The sequence below is a fragment of the Solanum stenotomum genome, chromosome 11, assembly GCF_019186545.1.
Source record: "Solanum stenotomum isolate F172 chromosome 11, ASM1918654v1, whole genome shotgun sequence".
In the NCBI taxonomy this organism is placed as follows: domain Eukaryota; kingdom Viridiplantae; phylum Streptophyta; class Magnoliopsida; order Solanales; family Solanaceae; genus Solanum; species Solanum stenotomum.
This window is the reverse complement of record NC_064292.1, coordinates 5,134,428-5,156,087: the sequence shown is the minus strand read 5'-3', so window position 1 is coordinate 5,156,087 and position 21,660 is coordinate 5,134,428. Positions and strand designations below refer to the sequence as shown.

General features: G+C 34.6%; 2 protein-coding genes across 3 annotated transcripts; both read left to right on the top strand.

Annotated features, from left to right (window-relative positions):
* Positions 1-547: 547 nt before the first annotated feature.
* LOC125843701 (uncharacterized) lies at positions 548-5,700 on the top strand. Of its 2 annotated transcripts, none has more exons than XM_049522882.1 (5): positions 548-788; positions 1,553-1,790; positions 3,496-3,671; positions 3,903-4,194; positions 5,332-5,700. In XM_049522882.1, the coding sequence occupies exons 2-5, from the start codon at positions 1,627-1,629 to the stop codon at positions 5,396-5,398; spliced, it is 699 nt and encodes a 232-aa protein (XP_049378839.1). In that variant the 5' UTR covers positions 548-788; positions 1,553-1,626; the 3' UTR covers positions 5,399-5,700. The 2 variants fall into 2 exon arrangements, with proteins under 2 accessions (XP_049378839.1, XP_049378838.1); XM_049522881.1 differs by having other exon boundaries at positions 566-765.
* A 1,183-nt stretch (positions 5,701-6,883) lies between these two features.
* On the top strand, positions 6,884-12,508 carry LOC125843686 (ruvB-like protein 1). Its single transcript, XM_049522858.1, has 12 exons — positions 6,884-7,039; positions 8,365-8,553; positions 8,874-9,005; positions 9,127-9,276; positions 9,722-9,877; positions 10,829-10,963; positions 11,049-11,114; positions 11,212-11,318; positions 11,806-11,905; positions 12,024-12,115; positions 12,208-12,277; positions 12,355-12,508. The coding sequence occupies exons 1-12, from the start codon at positions 6,959-6,961 to the stop codon at positions 12,442-12,444; spliced, it is 1,368 nt and encodes a 455-aa protein (XP_049378815.1). The 5' UTR covers positions 6,884-6,958; the 3' UTR covers positions 12,445-12,508.
* Positions 12,509-21,660: the final 9,152 nt, after the last annotated feature.

Sequence of the window (21,660 nt, the reverse complement as noted above, 5' to 3'; positions counted from 1 at the left end):
ATATATCTTCATTCAACCTATCTCGTTAAAATATTGACAAGTCTTAACATATTGGTCTAACTAGCATGTGTTTGTTAAATTATTTTTTAGATGAATTAAAGCATTTTAGGTCAAGGTAAAAAAAATAAAATTAGGATACCTAGTGAAGTTTACTTGAAGAAAAAAAAACCCTAATTAACTTAATTCCATGACATGTAGAAGGAAAGTGTTTCCTACTAATTCCTAGTAAATATTTTTTTATTTCTAAACTAAAACTCGAACTCACGATTTCATACCTTCAATCACATCTCTTAGGGATCGTTTGATATGCTGCACAAACATGTATAGTATAAAAAGTCAATACTCTCGCCGTCTTAATTTGTATATAACCGTTTGTATGTCAAAAGTCAAACCTTTTATTTTGATTGTGAATTTGGACATACAATTTTTATTTTAAAGACCTTTTATTTTGACTGTGAATTTGGACATACAATTTTTATTTTAAAGATGAATTCTTGTTTCCAATCGACCATATGAGGTATTAAGATTTCGGGTCTACCAATTTAGACCTCATGACATGTTAAGGTTGATAAAATGTGTGTAGCAATTGGCGGCTGAACCTCCAACCAAATAGGGCATACATAGTCTGTAGACTACACTTTCTTGAGATATATATAGAAAAAAACAGAGGAAAGTTGCAGCAGGGCAGCTTGATGAATTGCAGCAGACCCACAAAAATAGTCCAAATTCTGCCTATTTTCAACTCTTTCATATACCCTTCTCGAGGTGCTCTTTCATATTCACTCATCGTTAGTCTTCTCCCCTTTTTCTTCTTTTATTGTACTCTTTATGTTTATGTCAGCACTGCAATTTTCACTTTTATCTGTTCCAGGAATATTTTACAACTTTATCTTCCCTTTTAGGGTGTGCTTGGTATGAATAAAAATGCTTTCTTGGAGAAAAATAAGTGATTTTTTGATATGTTTTCTTGTGTTTTGTTAGTACAATATTGTCTCAAGAATATTTGTATATAATCTAGACAAATAGTACTAGTACTGGTTATAGGTGTGGGGGTGGTGGGGATGGTGGGGATGGGGATATGAGAGGATGGGGTGGAGTACGGTGGACAGAGTTTGCTTGGTATGAATAACAATGCAATCTTGGAAAAAGAATGATTTTTTTTACTTATTTTCTTGTATTCAGTATATTTAGGTAATATTATTTCAAAAATATTTGTATATAATCTAGTGGATACTATGAGGATGAGCTGAGTGCAGGTGTGGGGGGTGGGGGGGATGGAGGCTATGAGAGGATGGGGTGGAGTATGATGGAGATAGTGTGGGGGTGGGGGTGGAGGACAATCATGCCAGAATTGGAACTTGTTTTTCTATTTTCACTAGGAAAGAATTTTTCCTCCAAATATTTTGAGCAACCAAAACTGAGAAAACTGCATAATACTTCCTCCTACCAAACATACCCTTAGTCTTTCTTATAGTTTTTGTTTCCAGTTTAGCTTAGACCTTACAAAGATTAAAACTTTTTGGTTTCTTGTTTTTTTTTTTTGGGTTGACAGTGGTGGAAAAAATTGGATTTTTGAACTTGTGGGCAAGAAGTAGGAAGGGTTTTAGTGCAGTTAGTGTGAAGAAAATGGCTTGGAGTTTGGATAACCCTGATGGGAATGTGGAGACTAAGAAGGCTACTGTGTCTCCTGCAGCAGAAGATTATGGTCAAGAGGCAATTGAAGCTATCAGGGCTGGGAAAGTCATAGCTGTTCCCACTGACACACTATATGGCTTTGCTTGTGATGCTTGGTATGCCTCTACTTTGCTATTTTTCATTTGATGATAAGTTCAACACACAAAAAATGTCATGTTAGATACATAGTAATGTAATTTTATGAGCATGCTTGGTACAAATAAATTCGGAAACAACCTCTCTATCCCATAAACATAGGGGTAAGGACTGTGTCTGTCCTACCCTTCTCAGATTCCACATGTGGGATTGCCACTGGATATGTTGTTGTTGCTGCTTGGTACAAATTGTCTGTTAGTACTCTGGAGTTTTGGTCTATTTTGTATTGGAAGAAATTAATTAGATTGGAGATAGTGTTGTCAAAAGTGCGTGTAAGCCCTAAAGTGAGGCGCAAAACATGTTGAGCGCTTCGCCTTGCTTTGCGGGCGCATCAATGTTGTCTTCAAGGAAGACATACTTTTCCTTGTCAATAAGCGTAATTTGGAAGAGGCGATATTTGATATTTCAACTTACCGATTTTGATTTTTTTTTTCATTTTCTTTGTTTATATATTTGTTATTCATGCTTATAATTATTAGTCTTGGACTATACATACAAATTTATAAAAAATGATTCCATTTGCGCTTAAAGCCCACGCTTTATCTGCACAGAACTTAAAGCCCCAACAAACCTTAGACCTTGCTTTTATCTTTTTGCCTTTGATACACTGATTGGAGAGGAAAGGGTATTAAACATTACGCTCGGACAGTATGCGTAAGAATTGTGCTGCAAGGTACTCTAAAGCGTCTTGTTGATATTTTTGCCTTAGGTTCAATGTTACTCATTTAGAGGTTTTATTTTGCTTAGACACCCGAATAATCTTTATTAAATTTCTTAGCATGAAAAGATCGGTCTTTGATTCCATTGCCTTCACTTTGATGAACCAGTAGAAGAACCAATTAGGAGAAGTAGGAGGTCAAGTCATGACATCTCTACTGGTAGTAAAAATTTAATAACCATGAAGCCTATGTGGACAACGAGATGTTGGACAAATCAGAACAAAAAGAAATTTCAGTGCTAAAAAAATAGAGGAAACGCTCTGGAAGCAATGCTCCTAGGCACACTCTTGTTACACTTTAGTAAAGGGTTTCTCTAGTCAATGAATTAAGCCGTGTTTTGATATTGGTATGATTTGAAGTCACTACACCGCATTGGTTTCAAATTGAATATGATGCTTTGGCTGAGGGCAAGGCGCAAAATCATCAAACAGCGTCTCAGGAATCTCTAGTAGACAGATTAATTAACTACAAAGAAGCAGTAAAAGGTGGTTCTATTAGTGATACTGTTTGCCAAACATGCTTTTAGCTGACAATGAAACTGAGAACATAACTGACATTGAGGAGAGCAATCAAGGCCATGACTCCTTAAGGAAGATTGATGACATTTTTCTTTGTGCTAGTGAGTTCATATAGTCCTCTGTATGAGCAACAAAGAAAGAAAAAGGCTTTTCTTTTTACGTGAAATTTGTATATGGAGTTCATCCTTTTTCATTGTTTAGCAATCAAAGTGGCAATTGCATGATTTCATATATATATTTTAAAAAGCTTATCCTTCACAGGCTATTGCATTAACTTCTTGACTGAACAGAAAGTCTCAAACATTCTTGTTGTTTCACTGTTCGTTTGACCTAGAAATTTATCAAAAAGACAATTTACTTTGTTGTTTATTTATCTAAGTTGTATTTATGGGAAGTCTGATTTAATTTTATATGATGAATTGCTGTAGTTCTGCTGAGGCAGTGAATCGTATTTATGAGATCAAAGGACGTAAGCATACAAGTCCTCTGGCTATTTGTGTTGGCGATGTTCATGACATAAAACATTATGCTGTGACAGATCATCTGCCTCATGGCTTGCTTGACTGCCTGCTTCCTGGACCCGTGACTTTGGTCTTAAGGCGAGGTTAGTAGTTAAATGTTATGTCAACAAATGCTGCATTCACGGGTATCCTTCAGAGGTTAGTACTACTTCATTGTAACATACTAACTGACAGTAACTTGTTGACACACTTGAATAAGGAGCATGATGAGTCACTCTCCTACGCAAACACTGCCCGTGTTCAGTAGTTTCAGAAACTTTTATCTTTCTCTTATGAATCTTCTGTACTGGATGCTGAATTCAGATATTCTGCAGGTGAGTCAAGTATCCTTGAGAAGTCATTAAACCCTGGATTAGAGAGCATAGGGGTTCGAGTGCCAGACTGTAACTTCATCAGGGTGATTGCCCGTGGTTCTAGAAGTGCCCTTGCACTTACTAGTGCAAACCTCAGCGGACAACCTAGTAGCATAGACATCAAAGATTTTGAGAACCTCTGGGAGCACTGTGCATATGTCTATGATGGTGGAATTCTTCCAGCTGGGCGAGCTGGATCGACAGTGGTGGATCTTACTAAGCTGGGGAAGTACAAGATTCTAAGACCTGGAAGGTAAGTTTCCAGTACCTAGGGACTAGGGTGCAAACTACTGTTGAGATGAACTGATATCTTTCGGAGAATGCTTCAAAAGAGTCGACTTCTTAAATGAATGAGTTGAACCAGAAAACACTTGAGCTGATGCTTATTAATTTAGAAAAGTAGAGATTAGGTAAAAAGAACCAGATTTTTAAGCATGCTTAAACTTGGCATTCGTCTAAAAGTCGTCTTATTAGTCATGTGTCGGGAAGGGCAATGAAAGCATCAGCTTGCCTGGATATTTCAACCTTTCTTTGATGCATGCCAGAAACTGCTCTCACTTCTCCAATTGTTTCATCACTTATCCGTTAGCAATGGCAAATTGGCAAAATACTTAGACATGAAAGACTCAGACTAGAAGGAAATGCTTCAATCAGTGCCTAAAAGGCTTCTAACTTTATACCTTAGCTTTTCCTTTGCTTTCTGACTAGAAGTTCCAGTGCGACTGACATTCCTTCAAACCATGGAATTTTCATTTATTTTTTTGATAATCGTGGTGTCCGGGCCAACTTTTGTGCACCTCGATTAATTCCATGGAATACATGTCACCTCCTACCAACAACAAGTACTAATACCAGTACCAGATCGACTAATTCCATGGAATACATGTCACCTCCTACCAGCAACAAGTACTGATAACAGTACTAGATAACTCTATCCACTAAGGTTAGGACAGATGGGAAGAAATTAAAAAACGCTAAGACCATGCCACAAAAGATACCTTTGGAGGATTTCTCCAAAAAATTGGAAATGCTTATTACATCATTTTTCACTCAATTCATTCTTCTAACAAATGTCATCTCTCTTTTGCCTAGTTCATCTTTTTGCTTATGTGTTCTAGTCCATATATTGTTGATTGTAGCCATGACATCTTCCCTTTTATTATGCTTTTGCAAAAAAAAATTTGTTTGAGCCTTCGAGGGACAAAACGACATTCATGTATCTAGATTTCTGTCTGGTGCAATTCCTCTAGACAATGTCGGTCATGCACTTGTTGTATACAATTCTTTTTGTGTTGTTGAAACAACTATTCTTCATTTTTCACCGTTTGGACTAGAAAGTCATTATACTACTGTTGTGCTTAAATTTGATGAATTACTTTACTTATGACAGTGCAAAGGAGGAGACCGTTGCTATCCTTGAAAGACACTCACTACTGGAAGATGGAACCGGAGATTAGCAAGCCGCTGTTCAAGTTGAAGCTGTTCAGCAAAACGAACCTCGTGCCTGAGTTTGTAAAGAACAATTCATAAAAACTTGACTCGATGCAGTTGTGCTTCCTTCGTGCTTCTATTTGGAGTCGAAATCACGTCGAGTAGAGAAGAGGAACACACGTTTGTTCATGCATTGTTTAGTTTGTTAATGGAAGTGTTCTAGTCACTTACTAAATAGGATTCAAAGTGTGTTTATCATTTCCCATTTGAGAGCATTTACAATGTAATGAATCATGTTGTAACATGAAAGCTTATGAATAATGAATGGAAAAAAGTTCTATTTGTTCCTCAAAAATGTCAAATAATTTTGATTTACTGTGTCTTTTTTTTTGGTAGAAATATTTACTCCAATGTCAAGTTGGTTTTATTTGTTATAAGTCACTTTATCATTTTGAATTTCAAATTATTTGTCGTGATTTCTAAAAGTAGTTGTCTCAAATCATTTATAATTTTAGAAATTCAAGATAAGAATCGAGAGTTCTTTGGAAACAACCTCTCTACCTCTACTAGATGTAAGGTTTGCATACACTCTTATCATTTTCAAACTCTAGTTATGGAGTTTTATTGGATTTGATATTGTTAGAAGTTCAAGATAAATTAATTATCCTTTTCTCGTTTTTATCCTTACTTGTAATTGTTTTTGGATAGTATTGCCACTTTAATTATGGATGATGACACGTAAATAGAGTAAATATTTGTTGAAGGGAAACTATATCTTAACACATAAATATATAACGGTATGATAGTTAAAAAAAAAAGTTCTTAATTAATACTTTTAAAGAAAAATGTAAAAGAGAAACACTAACAAATGATTTGAGACGGAGGGATTACTCATTATCTCAGGATTATAGTACGAATTCACGGACTAAATTATTTTGGTAGTATAGAACAAATTCACGGACCAAATTATTTTGGGAGTATAGAACAAATTCACAAACTATTATCTCAAAATTTCTGTCCTGAGATTTGATGGGATATTCAAGATTAAGGTAATTGATATCAAATTTATATTGTTGTTTGGTTGACGATACACATTAATCATACTGTCAACCAAACATAATATAAAATTAATCCAAAACTTTATCCCGCGTATCAAACAACACAAACTACATTATCCTGATTATAGTCCTAAAATTATTATTCCTAGACTAATTTTTCCCATCTGAATTAAGGTAGGATTTTCATGATTAAGTCTGGAATAAAAATTATACTATATTTGGTTGACAATATAAATTTATCCTTACATTAACCAAATGATTTATTAATTTTATCCCCATCTTACTTCTAAGATATTTTACCTTATCTGCGTATTAAAACCAATAAGGAACTAGCAAAAAAGGATTGAGGTGGCATTTTTCTTGAAATTAAAGGGGGTCGTTTGAAATAATAGAAAACAAGATGGGCCTTTTAGCTCATTTGCAATTTTCTCTCTTCAAAACCTCAATGGATCACCTCCATTAGAGAAGCATCAGTTAAACCCCAGACAGTTAAAGAAGAAGAAGAAGAAAGACATAGAGAAGAAAAATATGAAGATAGAAGAGGTGCAATCAACAATCAAGAATCAGAGAATTGCAACTCATACTCACATTAAAGGCCTTGGTCTTGAGGTAATTTCTTCATTTACCCCAAAACTCCTCTTTGCCTCTGTTCACTATTTTTGAGCTTTTAGGAAAAAATTAAGGTGGAATTGATTTTATTTGGTGTTTGGGTTCATGGGTTGTTGAGTTTTGGTGTTAAATTTGCATAAAGCTGCTATCTTGTGCTGGTTCTAGCCAACCCCTTCTTCGTTTTTGTGTATTGTTTTTGACCTTTTAGGAATTATTTGGTTAACTTGCTGTTATTTGGTGTTTGGGTTAATGGGTTTTTGAGCTTTTGAGTTTTTTGGTGTTATAATTTGCATAAAGCTGCTATCTTGTGCTGACTTCGCCTATGTGTATTGTATTTGATCTTTTAGGAGTTTTTTTTTTGGGTGAATTTGTTCTTATTTGGTGTTGGGTTTATGGGTTTTTGAGATTTGGTGTTAAAATTTGCATAAAACTGATATCTTGTGCTAATTCTACCCAACCGCCTCTTTGCTTCTGTGTACTGTTTTTGACCTTTTAGGCAGATTTTTCCTGGTCAACATGCTCTTATTTGGTGTTTGGGTTTAAGGGGGGTTTTGAGTTTTGGTGTTAAAATTTGGGTAAAGCTGCTATCTTGTGCTAATTCTACCCAACATGCTCTTCACTTTTGTCTACTATTTTTGATCTTTTATGAATTTTTTTGGGTTAACTTGCTTGCTCTTGTTTGGTGTTTGGGTTTATGGGTTTTTGAGTTATAGTGTTAAATTTGCTTAAAGCTGATATCTTGTGCTGGTTCTACCCAACCCCTCTTAGTCTCTGGTTACTAAATAATACCCTTTTTAGGAGATTATTTGGATTAGTTTTCTTTTGGGAGTTTGTATTGAGGGTGTTTGGACTTGCTGATATATTTCCCTAAAGTTGTTATCTTCCGCTGGCTATTTACAACTTGTTTGGATGGTTGTTACTCATTGTATTGTTAATCTAAGTACAATGTTTGTTTTGATTGTTAGTTACATTTTTGTGCATTGTATTGTTAAATCTCCTGTAACATCGAGAAGAACATTTTATGTAAGAGTGGTTGGATTGTAATGTTATTTCTCTTACCCATTATACCTTTACTTATTGTTTCATAATCTTATTTCCCTATTTATCCTCTTTCTAGTGAACTCCACCCTATAGTCTATTAGACCTCTCCGCCTCACATTTCTAGTTGCTTCCCGTTGAAATGATGGGTAACTACTAGCAACCATCTGAACAAGCTATTAGTTACCAAACACTTTCTTGCATTTGATGTTTAACTTTCATGTATGTGTGTAATGATTTGCTAACAAATGGGTGATTAAATGTGACTATGTTGTGTTATATGATAGCCCAATGGGACACCACTACCATTGGCAGCTGGGTTTGTAGGTCAGGCTGCAGCCAGAGAAGCTGCAGGGCTTGTGGTTGATATGATACGCCAAAAGAAGATGGCTGGTCGGGCTTTACTGCTAGCTGGTCCGCCTGGCACAGGGAAGACAGCTCTTGCCCTTGGTATATCACAAGAACTTGGAAGCAAGGTGCATTCTTTATACTCTTTTGATTGTGGATTTAATGCTTCTATTTTATCAACTTATTATGTTTGAACTTTATTTACCAGTATTGGAATGAAATGGGCTCAAATAGAGTGGAATTCATATAGAGGATTCAATGATTCAAATAACCGAGCCCAACTAGCTTAGGGTGCAATTGATTGATTGAATATTGATAATGTGTGAGCTGATTGGGCATTTTAATTTCTCCTTATTTATTGAGATGAAATTTACTTAAAATTTTATTAGGGTGAGCAATCCAAAATATAGCCTGTGCCATAATTGTTGCATTGACTTCAATATTGCAGGTTCCATTTTGCCCGATGGTTGGATCCGAAGTGTATTCATCAGAAGTGAAGAAAACTGAGGTTTTAATGGAAAATTTCCGACGAGCTATTGGTCTCCGTATCAAGGAAAATAAGGAAGTTTATGAAGGAGAGGCAAGTCCCCTAGTCTATCCCATTTGTCGTTTCAATTTTGCTGGTCTTTGATACAATAATTCTGCAATGATTCTTTTTTGTTGTGAAGTTAATCTTCATTTGTTTATTTTTTTTAATGTAGGTGACTGAACTATCTCCAGAAGAGGGTGAGAGTGTGACAGGTGGATATGGTAAAAGCATTAGTCATGTTATAATTGGGTTAAAAACTATCAAAGGTACCAAACAGTTGAAGCTTGACTCCACAATATATGATGCCTTAATTAAAGAGAAGGTAAGTCTGCAACATTACTTGAGCCGAGGGTCTATCGGAAACAGTCTCTCTACCCTCACAAGGTAAGGGGTAAGGCTGCATACATACCACTCTTCCCCAGACCCCACTTGTGGGATTACACAGGGATTGTTGTTGTTGTTGTTGTAAGTTTCTGAAACATATCTGTCAGTGAAGTATCAAATTTTTTAATATGTTTGATAAGCAGTATAATGAGAATATACAATATTTCCTCTTTCTTAACATCCGATGTTTGAAATCTAGACTGAAGCATTTTTCTCTTGAGTAAATTCAGCGACCTTCATGTCATTCTTATTAATCATGCTCTTAGAAGTCACTGGGGAAATTGCATCTAGTCTTTAATTTACTTCAGTCTCATTTATGCTTATTCTGCATGGGCGCTTATTCTTCTCTGTTGGTATCTCCTGCCTTCATGATATATGTGCAGGTAGCTGTTGGTGATGTCATTTACATTGAATCGAACAGTGGAGCAGTTAAAAGAGTGGGCAGGAGTGATGCTTTTGCTACAGAATTTGATCTTGAGGCTGAGGAGTATGTTCCACTTCCTAAAGGAGAGGTTCACAAGAAGAAGGAAATAGTCCAGGTTTTTCTCATTTTTTTGTTTTGCTATGGCACAGATAAAGATTACCCTGGCATGTATACTTGTAGTTGTTTCTCTCAAATAGTCAATTTGTTCTATGGCTTAGCCATGAAATACTCTTATTTTGGGTGCTTTAAAGATCATAGTTCATCTTTGCGAGCAGACTTGAATGTTTGAAGGGTATAAAATTCTGTATATTATTTGGAGTGGTGAGTAAAGAGATTTCTTAGCTAGATTGTGATGACCAGAAATTCAGGCTCCCGATAACAAATATCTTATTGGTTTGGTTATCGGTTTAAGGTGTTTACAAACCGGACACCGATAAACCTACCTGGTAATACACAAAACTGGACCAAACTGACCGATAAGCACCCCTATAGTCCATAGCATTTACAACTTAATATAGTGGTAGGTTTAAAGCAGCCAAGTATCTTCTTTTGACACAAGTTATTTTTAGGAGGAAATCAGCAATCTCCTTATTGCAATACTCCCTCTGTCCCAGTTTATATTACTTACTTTCCTTTATAGTCAGTCTCAAAAAGGATAATATATTTTTATATTAAGTAACAATTTAGCTTTAAAATATCCATTTTACCCTTAATGAAATGATTTATAGCCACACGAATTTCTCTCATTCATTTTAGATCACAAGTTTTAAAAGTCTTCCTTCCTTTCTTAAACTCTGTGCCGAGTCAAAGTACCTCACATAAAATGGGATGGAGGGAGTATTTATTTAGTTGTTGTACGTCTGATCTTCTGTAGATTACCTGCATAATTGCTTGCTTGTGAGATTTTGATCAAACTAAATATGCAATTCCTAGTATCCGCATTTTTTTTTTGTTTTAGACAAATGATATCACTACTTTAATGGCCTTTTGTGAGGGAAATCAATTGCAAGGAACATGCAAACAAAGATTTCTGTACTTAATTACATGCAGTATTGTTTTCCGCCAGGATGTTACATTGCATGATCTTGATGCTGCAAATGCACGGCCACAAGGAGGACAAGATATATTGTCCCTTATGGGTCAAATGATGAAACCTAGGAAAACCGAGATTACTGACAAGCTGCGGCAAGAGATAAACAAGGTTAGATCTATTGGTTCTTGTAGTCCTCTGAGACTGTGAATTTAGTATTTAACGCATGGGTTATTGTGGTCTTATTTCTCTGCAGGTTGTCAATCGTTATGTTGACGAAGGTGTTGCAGAACTTGTTCCTGGTGTCTTATTTATTGACGAGGTTCGTTTTCCATTCATATAACATCGTGTTTGATAATTCATTTAACACTACCCTGTCCCCTCCAGTAACTAATTGGAGAAAACATCTTTGGAAGCAGGTTCATATGCTTGATATGGAATGCTTTTCATACTTGAATCGTGCCTTGGAATGTTCACTGTCTCCAATTGTGATTTTTGCCACTAACAGAGGCATTTGTACTGTCAGGTATATGAGTGTCCATGCAAAACAAAGCTTTAAAAATACATCAAGTTGGAAAGTTTCCATTTTATTGATTTCTTTATCCTGGGGCTTTTTATAATTTGCTTTCTGGCTGCATTAAATCAAACCATTGTGTGTTGAATGAAGTGGTTAGAAATACAGGACAAATTGTCACTTTTCTATATCAAAATATGCCTACATGGGCCATGCAATTATCGATTTCAAACTTACATGACAATTTGTTTGTCTGATTTTGACTTGGCACGGAGTTTAAGAAAATAAAAGAACTTTTGAATCTTGTGGTCTTAGACTAAAGATTTGTAGAATATACCAAAATGTCCTTTAATCTTGTGCTCTTAAAAGACTTACACTAATGATTTGTAGAATGTACCAAAATGCCCTTCAATTTTGTGGTCTTAAACATGCTATGTGGAAAGTTGAAAATACAAAGTTGCCAAAGAAGGAAAGAGACATTTTATGTATCTCCTTGCAGAGGAACAGACATGACTAGTCCACATGGCATTCCACTTGACTTGTTAGATCGGTTGTTGATTGTCAGAACGGAAACTTATGGTCCAGCTGAAATGATACAGGTTCGCCGTTCATGCTAGTTTGTTCAACATTTATTTGTACATCTTATTGATCTCGACCTGAACATGTGCAATTTCGTTGCATTTTCTTGATGGATGTTTCTTTCGAGTGCCTGGGCAGATATTAGCTATACGTGCTCAGGTGGAGGGACTAGAAATAGATGAAGAGAGCCTTGCATATTTGGGAGAGATTGGACAACAAGCTTCTTTAAGGTCGGATTTAACTTGTTGGTTTTGTAACGCCAGAATGTCAATTCATTTTTTTAATTAGAAGTAACCGATGTTCAATTCTTCTCTTTGTCCAGGCATGCTGTTCAGCTGCTATCGCCAGCTAGTGTAGTCGCCAAAATGAATGGCCGTGATAAAATCTGCAAGGTACTTGTCCCGTCACATTCTTTATCATTTGTCTATATGAGGTCTGAACGATATTTACTTAGCCATTCACTTTTTAGGTGGATCTTGACGAAGTGAATTCATTGTACCTAGATGCTAAGTCTTCTGCAAGACTTCTTCAGGAGCAGCAGGATAGATACATCTCATGATAAATTGTGTACTATGGTATCAATTCTCAAGCTTATTTATATGAAGAAAAAAAAGTTGACAAAAACTATCACAATTAGGTTTTGCTAGTTAGTGGCTTCTATTATATTCTCAAACCTCCCTATGGAGAGTTTTGTAAAAGTTTTGCAAAAACAAATCAATCGGAAGCTATATCATCAAAATATTCATTAGTAACACCCAAAATGTCTAAAAAATGGTGAAGCTTCAACTCACTACGGAGGGTTTTGTAAAGATTATGAAAAAAAATTGTTCGGAAGTCATGTCACCAAAATATTCATTGGTTAACACACGAAAAAGCTAGAAAAATCACCTCAATGCCCAAGATATATGCAAAAAAAGGTGGGGGATTCACGTATTATTCTCCCAATTCCCTACGGAGTCTCGTAAAGGTTTTGCAAAAATTGTTCGAAAATTATATTAGAAAAATATTAATATGTTAATACACACGAAAAATCAAGAAAATTGTGCAGTTCCTCAAATTTAGCTCGTAAATGGGAATATATGTCTGAAAAATGGTGGGACTGTATGGAGTACTTTCCCAACTCATTACGGAGGTCCTCGTAAAGTTTTTTAGAAATTGTTTTTGGGAGCATCGAGGAGTCAGATCCATAGGCTAATACACACGACAAATCAAGAAAATCGCGTAATTTCTAAAAAATTATTCGTAAATGCAAAAATATGCCGAAAAAAAACAACAGGACTGTACGTAATACTTCTTCAACTCATTATCAAAGATCTCGTAAAGTTTTTTAATTTCTTTTGGGTGCTCCGAAGTGCCAGATCCATGGGCTAATATACAAGAAAATTAAGAAAGTTGCCTAATTCCTAAAAGTTAGCTCATAAATGCGAAAATATGTCTGGAAAAAAAATTGTGGTACGTAATGCTTCCAAAATCAAAACGGAGGTTCTAAAAAAAAAATTAGAATTTTTTTGTGTGCTTCGAGTCGTCAGATCCATGATTTAATACACACGAAAAATAAAGAAAGCCGCGTAATTCCTAAAAAATAACTCGTAAATGCGAAAGTATGCCTGAAAAAATGTCGGGACTGTACGTAATGCTTCCCCAACTCATTACGGAGGTCCTCATAAAGTTCTCTCGGAAAATTTTTTGGGTGCTCCGAGGCGCCAAATCCATGATCAAGAGAGTCGCGTAATTCCTAAAAGTTGGCTTGTAAATGCGAAAATATGCCTGAAAAAATGATGAGATTGTACGTATTCCCTAACTCATTACGAAGGTCCTCATAAAAAATTTTCAGAATTTTTTTTGGGTGTTCTGAAATACCAGATTCATGGGCTAATACACATGAAAACAAAGAAAATTGAGTAATTCTTAAAAGTTAGCTTGTCAATGCGAAAACATGCCTAAAAAAATGGTGGGACTGTACGTAATGCTTTCCTAACTTATTACGGAGGTCCACATAGTATTTTTCAGAAAAAAAAATTTGGTGCTCCGGGGCGCCAGATCCATAAGTTAATACACACGAAAAACCAAAAAAGTCGCATAATTTCTTAAAGTTGGCTCGTAATTATGAAAATGTACCTGAAAAAACCGGTGAAATTGTACGTAATGCTTTCCCAACTCACTACGGAAGTCCTCATAAAAAAGATTTCAAAAAAAAATTGTGAATGCTCTAAGGCACTAGATCAATGGGCTAATACACACGAAAAATCAAGAAATACGCGTAATTCTTAAAAGTTGCTTGTAAATATGCTTGAAAAAATGGTGGGACAGTACAAAATGCTTTCCCAACTCATTACGGAGGTTCCCATAATTTTTAAATTTTTTTTTTTGGGTTTTCAAGGCGCTAGATTCATGGGCTAATACACACAAAAATCGGGAAATTTGGGCCATTCTTAAAAAAAGGCTTATAAATACGAAAATAGGCATTAAAAAAATGGTGTGAGTATACGTAAAGGTTCTCTAACTCAGTATGGAGGTCCTCATTAAGTTTTTTGACTTTGTTTTTTAGGTTCTCCGGGCGCCAGATCCATGGGCTAATACACATGAAAAATCGAGAAATTTGGACAATTCTTAAAAAAGAAATTGTAAATGCAAAAATAAGTATTACAAAACTGGTGTGAGTATACGTGAAGGTTCCCCAACTCATTTTGGAGGTCCTCATAAAGTATTTTGAGAAAAAAAAACTAGGTGCTTCGGGAGCCAGAACCATGGCTAATACACGAAAAATTAGTGAATCTGGGCGATTCTTTAAAAAAAGACTTGCGAAATGCAGAAATGGGCGTCAAATAAATGGTGTGAGTATACGTGAAGGTTGCCCAACTCATTACGGAGGTCATCATAAAGTTTGAGAAAAAAAAAGTTAGATTCTCTAAGCGCCAACCATGGGATAAGACACGAAAAATCAGAAAATTTGGGTGATTCTTAAAAAAGACTTGTAAATGCGAAAATGGGCGTTAAAAAAATTGTGTGAGCATACATTAAGGTTCCTAACTCATTACAGAGGTCCTCATAAATTTTTTTGAGAAAAAAAATTTAGGTGCTCCGGGTGCTAGATCCATGGTCTAATAAAACGAAAAATCAAAAAATTTAGGTGATTCTTTAAAAAGGGCATGTAAATGCGGAAATGAGTGTAAAAAATTGGTGTGAGTATATGTGAAGATTTTTCAACTCATTACAGAGGTTTCTTATAAAGTTTTCTAAGAAAAAATATTTGGGTGCTCCTGGTGCTAATCTATGGGTTAATACACACGAAAAATCAGGGAATTTCGGCGATTCTTAAAAAATGGTTTGTAAATGCGAAAATGGGCGTTAAAAATGGTATGAGTATACGTGAAGGTTCCCCAACTGATTGTGGAGGTCCTCATAAAGTTTGTAGAGAATTTTTTTTGGTTCTCCGAGCGCATGATCCATGGGCTATTACACACAAAAAATCAGAGAATTTGGGCGATTCTTATAAAAGGGCTTGTAAATGCAAAAATGGGCGTTAAAAAAATGGTGTGAGTATATGTGAAGGTTCCCCAATTCATTACGAAGGTCCTAATAAAAATTTTTGAGAAATTTTTTTTGTGTGCTCTGGGCGCCATAGCCATGGTCATTAAGACACGAAAAATCAGGATATTTGGGCGAGTCTTAAAAAAGGGAAGGTTCCCCAACTCATTACGAAGGTCCTCATAAAGTTGGGTGCTCCAGGCGCCAAATCCATCTGCTAATACACATGAAAAATTGAGGAATTTGGGTGATTCTTAAAAAAAGGATTATAAATGCGGAAATTGGCGTTCAAAAATGGTGTGAGTATACGTGAAGGTTCGCAACTCATTACAGATCAAGGAATTTGGGCGATTCTTTACAATGGACTTGTAAATGCGGAAATAGGCGTTAAAAAAATGGTGCACTATACGTGAAGGTTCCCCTACTCATTATGGAGGTCCACATAAAGTTTTTTGAGAAAAATATTTTGGGTGCTCTTGGAGCCAGATCCATAGGCATTAACACACGAAAAATTAGAAAATTAGGGCGATTCTTAAAAATGTTATTGTATATGCGAAAATGGGTGTTAAAAAAATGGTGTGAGTATATGTGAAGTTTTCCAACTCATTACGGAGGTCCTCATAAAGTTTTTTAAGATAAAAATTTTGGGTGCTCCGAGCACCAGATCCATTGGCTAATACACATGAAAAATTGGGTAATTTGGGCGATTCTTAAAGAAGGGCTTGTAAATGCGGAAATGAGCGTTAAAAAAATGGTGTGAGTTTACGTGATGGTTCTCCAACTCATTACGGAGGTCCTCATAAAGTTTTTTAAGAAATAAAATTTGGGTTCTCCGAGCGCCATATCCATGGGATAATACACACGAAAAATTAAGATATTTGGGCGACTCTTCAAAATGGGCTTCTAAATGCGGAAATATGTGTTAAAAAATGGTGTGAGTATACGTGAAGGTTTCCCAACTCATTACAGAGGTCCTCATAAAGTTTTTCTAGAAAAAAATTTTTAAGTGCTCCGGGCGCTAGATCCATGGGCTAATATACACGAAAAATTAGGGAATTTGGCGAGATTTTTTTTAAAAAACTTGTAAATGTGAAAATAAGCGTTAAAAATATGGTGTGAGTATAAGTGAAGATTCCCCAACTTATTTCGAAGGTCCTCATAAAGTTTTTTGAGAAAACAATTTGGGTGCTCGAGGCGCCAGATCCATGGGGTAATATATACACGAAAAATAGGAGAATTTGGATGATTCTTAAAAATGGGTCGTAAATATTGAAATGAACGTTGAAAAAATGGTGTGAGTATACATGAAGATTCCTCAACTCATTGCCGAGGTCCTCATAAGGTTTTCTGAGGAAAAAAATTTGTGGTGCTCTGGACGCCAGATCCATGGGATAATATACACGAAAAATAGGGAAATTTGAGCAATTCTTAAAAAAGGGCTTGTAAATGAGGAAATGGGCGTTAAAAAAATGGCATGCGTATACGTGAAGGTTCCCCAACTCATTACGGAGATCCTCATAAAGTTCTTAGAGAAAAAAAATTGGGTGCTCCGGGCGCCAGATCCACGGGCTAATACACACTAAAAATCAGAAAATTTGGGCGATTCTTTAAAAGGGCTTGGAAATGTGGAAATGGGTATTAAAAAATGGTGTGGGTATATGTGAAGGCTCCACAACTTATTACAGAGTTCCTCATAAAGTTTTTTGAGAAAAAAAAATTGGGTGCTTCGGGCGCCAGATCAATTGGCTAATACACACTAAAAATTGGGAAATTTTGGCGATTCTTAAAAAATGGCTTGTAAATGTGGAAATGGACATTTAAAAAATGGTGTGAGTATACGTGAAGGCTCCCCAACTCATTACAGAGGTCTTCATAAAGTTTTTTAAGAAAAGAATTTTGGTTCTCTTGGCGCCAAATCCATGGGCTAATACACACTAAAAATCGGGGAATTTAGGCGATTCTTAAAAATGGCTTGTTAATTAGGAAAGAACGTTAAAAAATGGTGTGAGTATACGTGAAGGTTCCCAACTCATTACGGAGGTACTTATAAAGTTTTTTGAAAAAACAATTTTGGGTGCTCCGGGTGCTTGATCCATGGGCTAATACACACAAAAGATTTGGAAATTTGGGCGATTCTTAAAAAAGGGCTTGTAAATGCGGTAATGAGCGTTATAAAAATGGTGTGAATATACGAGAAGTTTCCCCAACTCATTACAGAGATCCTCATGAATTTTATTGAGAAAAAAATTTGGGTTCTCAGGGCGCTAGATCCATGGGCTAATACACACGAAAAATCAGGAAATTTGGGTGATTCTTCAGAAAGGGCTTGTAAATGCGGAAATGGGTGTTAATATGGTTTGAGTATACCTGGAGGTTCTCCAAATCATTACGGAGGTCTTCATAAAGTTTTTTGAGAAAAAAAATTTAGGTGCTCTGGGTGCCAGATCCATGTGCTTATACACACGAAAAATTGAGAAATTTGGGTCATTCTTAAAAAAGAGCTTGTAAATGCGGAAATGGGCGTTAAAAAATTAGTGTTAGTATACGTGAAGGTTCTCTAACTCATTACGGAGGTCCTCATAAAGTTTTTTGAGAAAAAAATTTGGGTGATGTGGGTGTCAAATCCGTGTGCTAATACACACGAAAAATCGAGAAATTTGGGTGATTTTTAAAAAAGGGCTTGTAAATGCAGAAATTGGCGTTAATAAAATGGTGTGAGTATACGACTATACGTGAAGGTTCCCAACTCATTACAGAGGTCCTCATAAAATGTTTTGAGAAAAAATATTAGGTTCTCCGGGCGCTAGATCGGCGAATTTTGGCGATTCTTAAAAAAGGGCTTGCAAATGCGGAAATGAGTGTGAAAAAAATGGTGTGAGTATACGTGAGCGATTCTTCAAAAAAGGCTCCAGTAGTCATATCACCAAAATATTCATGGGCTAACATACACGAAAAATTGAGAAAATTATCTAATTCCTGTAAAGGTTTTGTGAAAAATCATCATATCACCAAAATATTCATGGCTAACACAAATGAAAAACTGAGGAAATCGTTTAATTCCTGTAAAATAGCTCCCAAATGCCGAAAATATGTGCAAAATATGGTGAGGCTTCATGTACTGCTCCTCCAACTTCATTTTTCACTGATAAATTTTAACCTTTTTTTCAAGTAATTAAAATGCATGTTCAAACACAACTTCAAATCTCAAAAATCATAAATTTTAACAACTTAAAATTTCAAATTTAATTCAACGTCAAAATCTATGATCAAATGAGAATAAAAACTTGTTGACACTAACTATTTTTGTAATTACATGAAATTCAGCCATAGGGCCTATAGTTATTTGGGAGTCCCGTATGGGAGGATTATCACTCAATGGAGCAAAGGTAGGAACCTAGAATACCATATTGATAACTCTCAATATCTCTTATCGTCGACATAGTTAAGACAATTTGATGTTGATTCATCACATCTTTTAGGGTTGAAGAAAGTCCAACGGGTTAGGGTTGAAGAAGGTCCAAATGTTCCGTTGTTCGCAGGTTCAAGTGATAATTATAGGTTCACACTTGTCAATGAGCTCAAAATTTAGAGTTTGTGGGTTCTAATTTATAGTCATTATAGTTATGGGGTTCCCAATTAAATATTTATACATGTGTAATAAAGTTTCTTGTACAAATACGTGATCTAAACAAAAGTAACTAAATTCATCCCAATTATAAATATCTCAGCAATTATTGAAGTAGTTGCAACAACTTCAATTTTATATTCCAGCAATTTTTTAATGCAATGCATAACAAAATCCAGAATTTGATGAAATAACAATAAAGGTATGGGTGAATGTATCAAATTTGTCTGGATCAGCTAGGATACTTAATTTTTAGATGTTCTATGATAGTGATATCTTATTATATAGTTCCAAATATTTAAGTATGTACTTAATAATTAACACGTTTTTCAAAGCAAACCATGAAAATTGACAGTTGATTGAGCACATAGATAACATATAAATACAACCCTCCGTAACTCACGTTGATGCGATCCAAATTTAATTTTGTATATAATGAAGATAACAGATATCGAGTGAGAAATTAAAAAAATACAATCATGTAGTTGTCCAACGAGTAATAACGCATTAACTCATAAAACAAGTAACAAACTATTTATTTTATATTTTAAATTCTAATATTTTTAATAAACTTATATGGTTAATTTATATAGTTTCAAGAAAATCTTTTTTAAAAAAATCAAAAAATTATTTCTTTAAAGGCAAAAGTAGAGCCTTGAGGAAAATTTGAGAAAAATAAAATAAATCTTCTTTAACTCGGAAAAATAAAATGGAACATTTTTTAAAACTACCTAATTTTGTTTTAATAGACTTTCCCAAAATTATCTAAATAGTTTTTTGTCTTCTTAATTTTGAGAAAAAAGTTGGATAAAGAAAGTTTTCCATTTATTGAGTTTTATGCAATGCATTTGATTAATTAACTTGTTTGTCCATTAATTCGAGATATATACGTAATATAGTGGCACAATCAAAAAAATTAATAACAAAATTCAATCCTTTGATCTAAAGTAAGTCGAGAGGATTCAAAGTATATATACAAATAAATAAAATAAAAATTTAGTGTAATATGATTTTTCAACGCAAAGAATTCAATTAAACCCCTTTCATTAATTGTGGCTCCACTATTTGTACGTAAGAATGCATGCAAGTCCATTCATTGAACATGTAGCCATGTGCAGTCACTGTTAGTTACGTATTCGATAAAATTCAATAACCAAAAACCTCAAATTAATTTCATATTTATGTTAGAAAAGAAATTTAACATGTATAAATAATTTATTTAAAATTCAATAAACTAAAAAATTTAAAGGAAAATGGTGTGGCGTATTTTTTTTTAATTAAAACGCAATGGTGTGGCGTATGACCTAACTCAACCCTGTAATTATATTTAGATATATGTGAATACACTTATTATCCGCACGGATAAAGATAGACATAGATATTGCATATGCGTGGTTGATACTATATATTATGCTACGAAGATATTACAAAATATTTAACTAGTACTCTCTCCGTACAATAATATTTATCCACTATTGACTTTACGCACTTCTTAAGAAACTCCTACCTTCGTCCACTTTTAATTGTCACATTTTCCTTTTTTAAAGTCAAACTATAAAAACTTTGACTAACATTTTATGATGTATTTTTTTCTCATATTGATATGCAAAAAAATGCAATTTATAGTACTTTTTGTATAGTTTTTGAATATTTAATTTTTATTTTTTTTAATATTGAATTAATATAATCTAATTTAACTTTGAAAATTAGTCAAATTAACTTTCGAAAAACGCAGCATGACAAATAAAAGTGGACGGAGGGAGTATAATAGAAGGGTAATTTTACTATATCACCCTTTATTATATAATAAATACGTGCGTTGTCTTGAAAGATGTAATAGGGAAATGACTATAATTAATGATAAGGGTAAATTAGGAACTAGTGTAAAATTATCCATTGATTTCATTAAGTTGACAAGTATTGTTGGACATCCCAATATAGTATAGTAGACAACTATTGTTGGACAAAGGGAGTATGATCGAATATAATGATATACTCGATCTGCTCTAGAGATATTGTATATGTACAGATACATTATTATGTGCAAGGATACAATATATTTCACTTTTATTATGCGAGCGAATACAATGTATTTCGCTATGTTTTAAAACCAAAATATATACTCCCTCTGTTCCAATTTATGTGACTTAATTTTCTTTTTAGTCAGTCCCAAAAAGAATGACACATTTCTATATTAAGTAACAATTTAACTATAAAATATCTATTTTACCCTTAATGAAATGATTTACAGCCACACAAATTTCTATCATTCATTTTGAACCACAAGTTTTAAAATTCTTCATATCTTTCTTAAACTCCGTGCCAAGTCAAACTACCTAACATAAATGGGACGGAGGGAGTAAGTCTATGTGTCGTTATTAAGCAAAATCCAAGTGCAAATAACACTATTTAGAAAAAAATTTCCTAAAATATAATAATTCATAAAATAAAATTTTTGACTCCGACCGAATAAAGCCTATGTTTTGGCAAAATGAAAATTGTACACCACTAGCCGAAAATCACGACTAAAAAATAAATCAAGTAAATGTGGCCTACTTCTTAATTATTTTATTAATTTATTGCCTATATATATATCTGCCTATTTGCAATATCTTTATTACT

What these genes read in the sequence shown, in the direction of transcription:
- LOC125843701 (XM_049522881.1), top strand. Translation starts at nt 693, where the DNA reads ATGAATTGCAGCAGACCCACAAAAATAGTCCAAATTCTGCCTATTTTC. An exon ending in GGCTTTGCTTGTGATGCTTG is followed by an intron (nt 1,791 to 3,495) that starts GTATGCCTCTAC and finishes GAATTGCTGTAG; the next exon opens with TTCTGCTGAGGCAGTGAATC. An exon ending in GACTTTGGTCTTAAGGCGAG is followed by an intron (nt 3,672 to 3,902) that starts GTTAGTAGTTAA and finishes GATATTCTGCAG; the next exon opens with GTGAGTCAAGTATCCTTGAG.
- LOC125843686 (XM_049522858.1), top strand. Translation starts at nt 6,959, where the DNA reads ATGAAGATAGAAGAGGTGCAATCAACAATCAAGAATCAGAGAATTGCA. An exon ending in CACAAGAACTTGGAAGCAAG is followed by an intron (nt 8,554 to 8,873) that starts GTGCATTCTTTA and finishes TCAATATTGCAG; the next exon opens with GTTCCATTTTGCCCGATGGT. An exon ending in AGAGGCATTTGTACTGTCAG is followed by an intron (nt 11,319 to 11,805) that starts GTATATGAGTGT and finishes ATCTCCTTGCAG; the next exon opens with AGGAACAGACATGACTAGTC.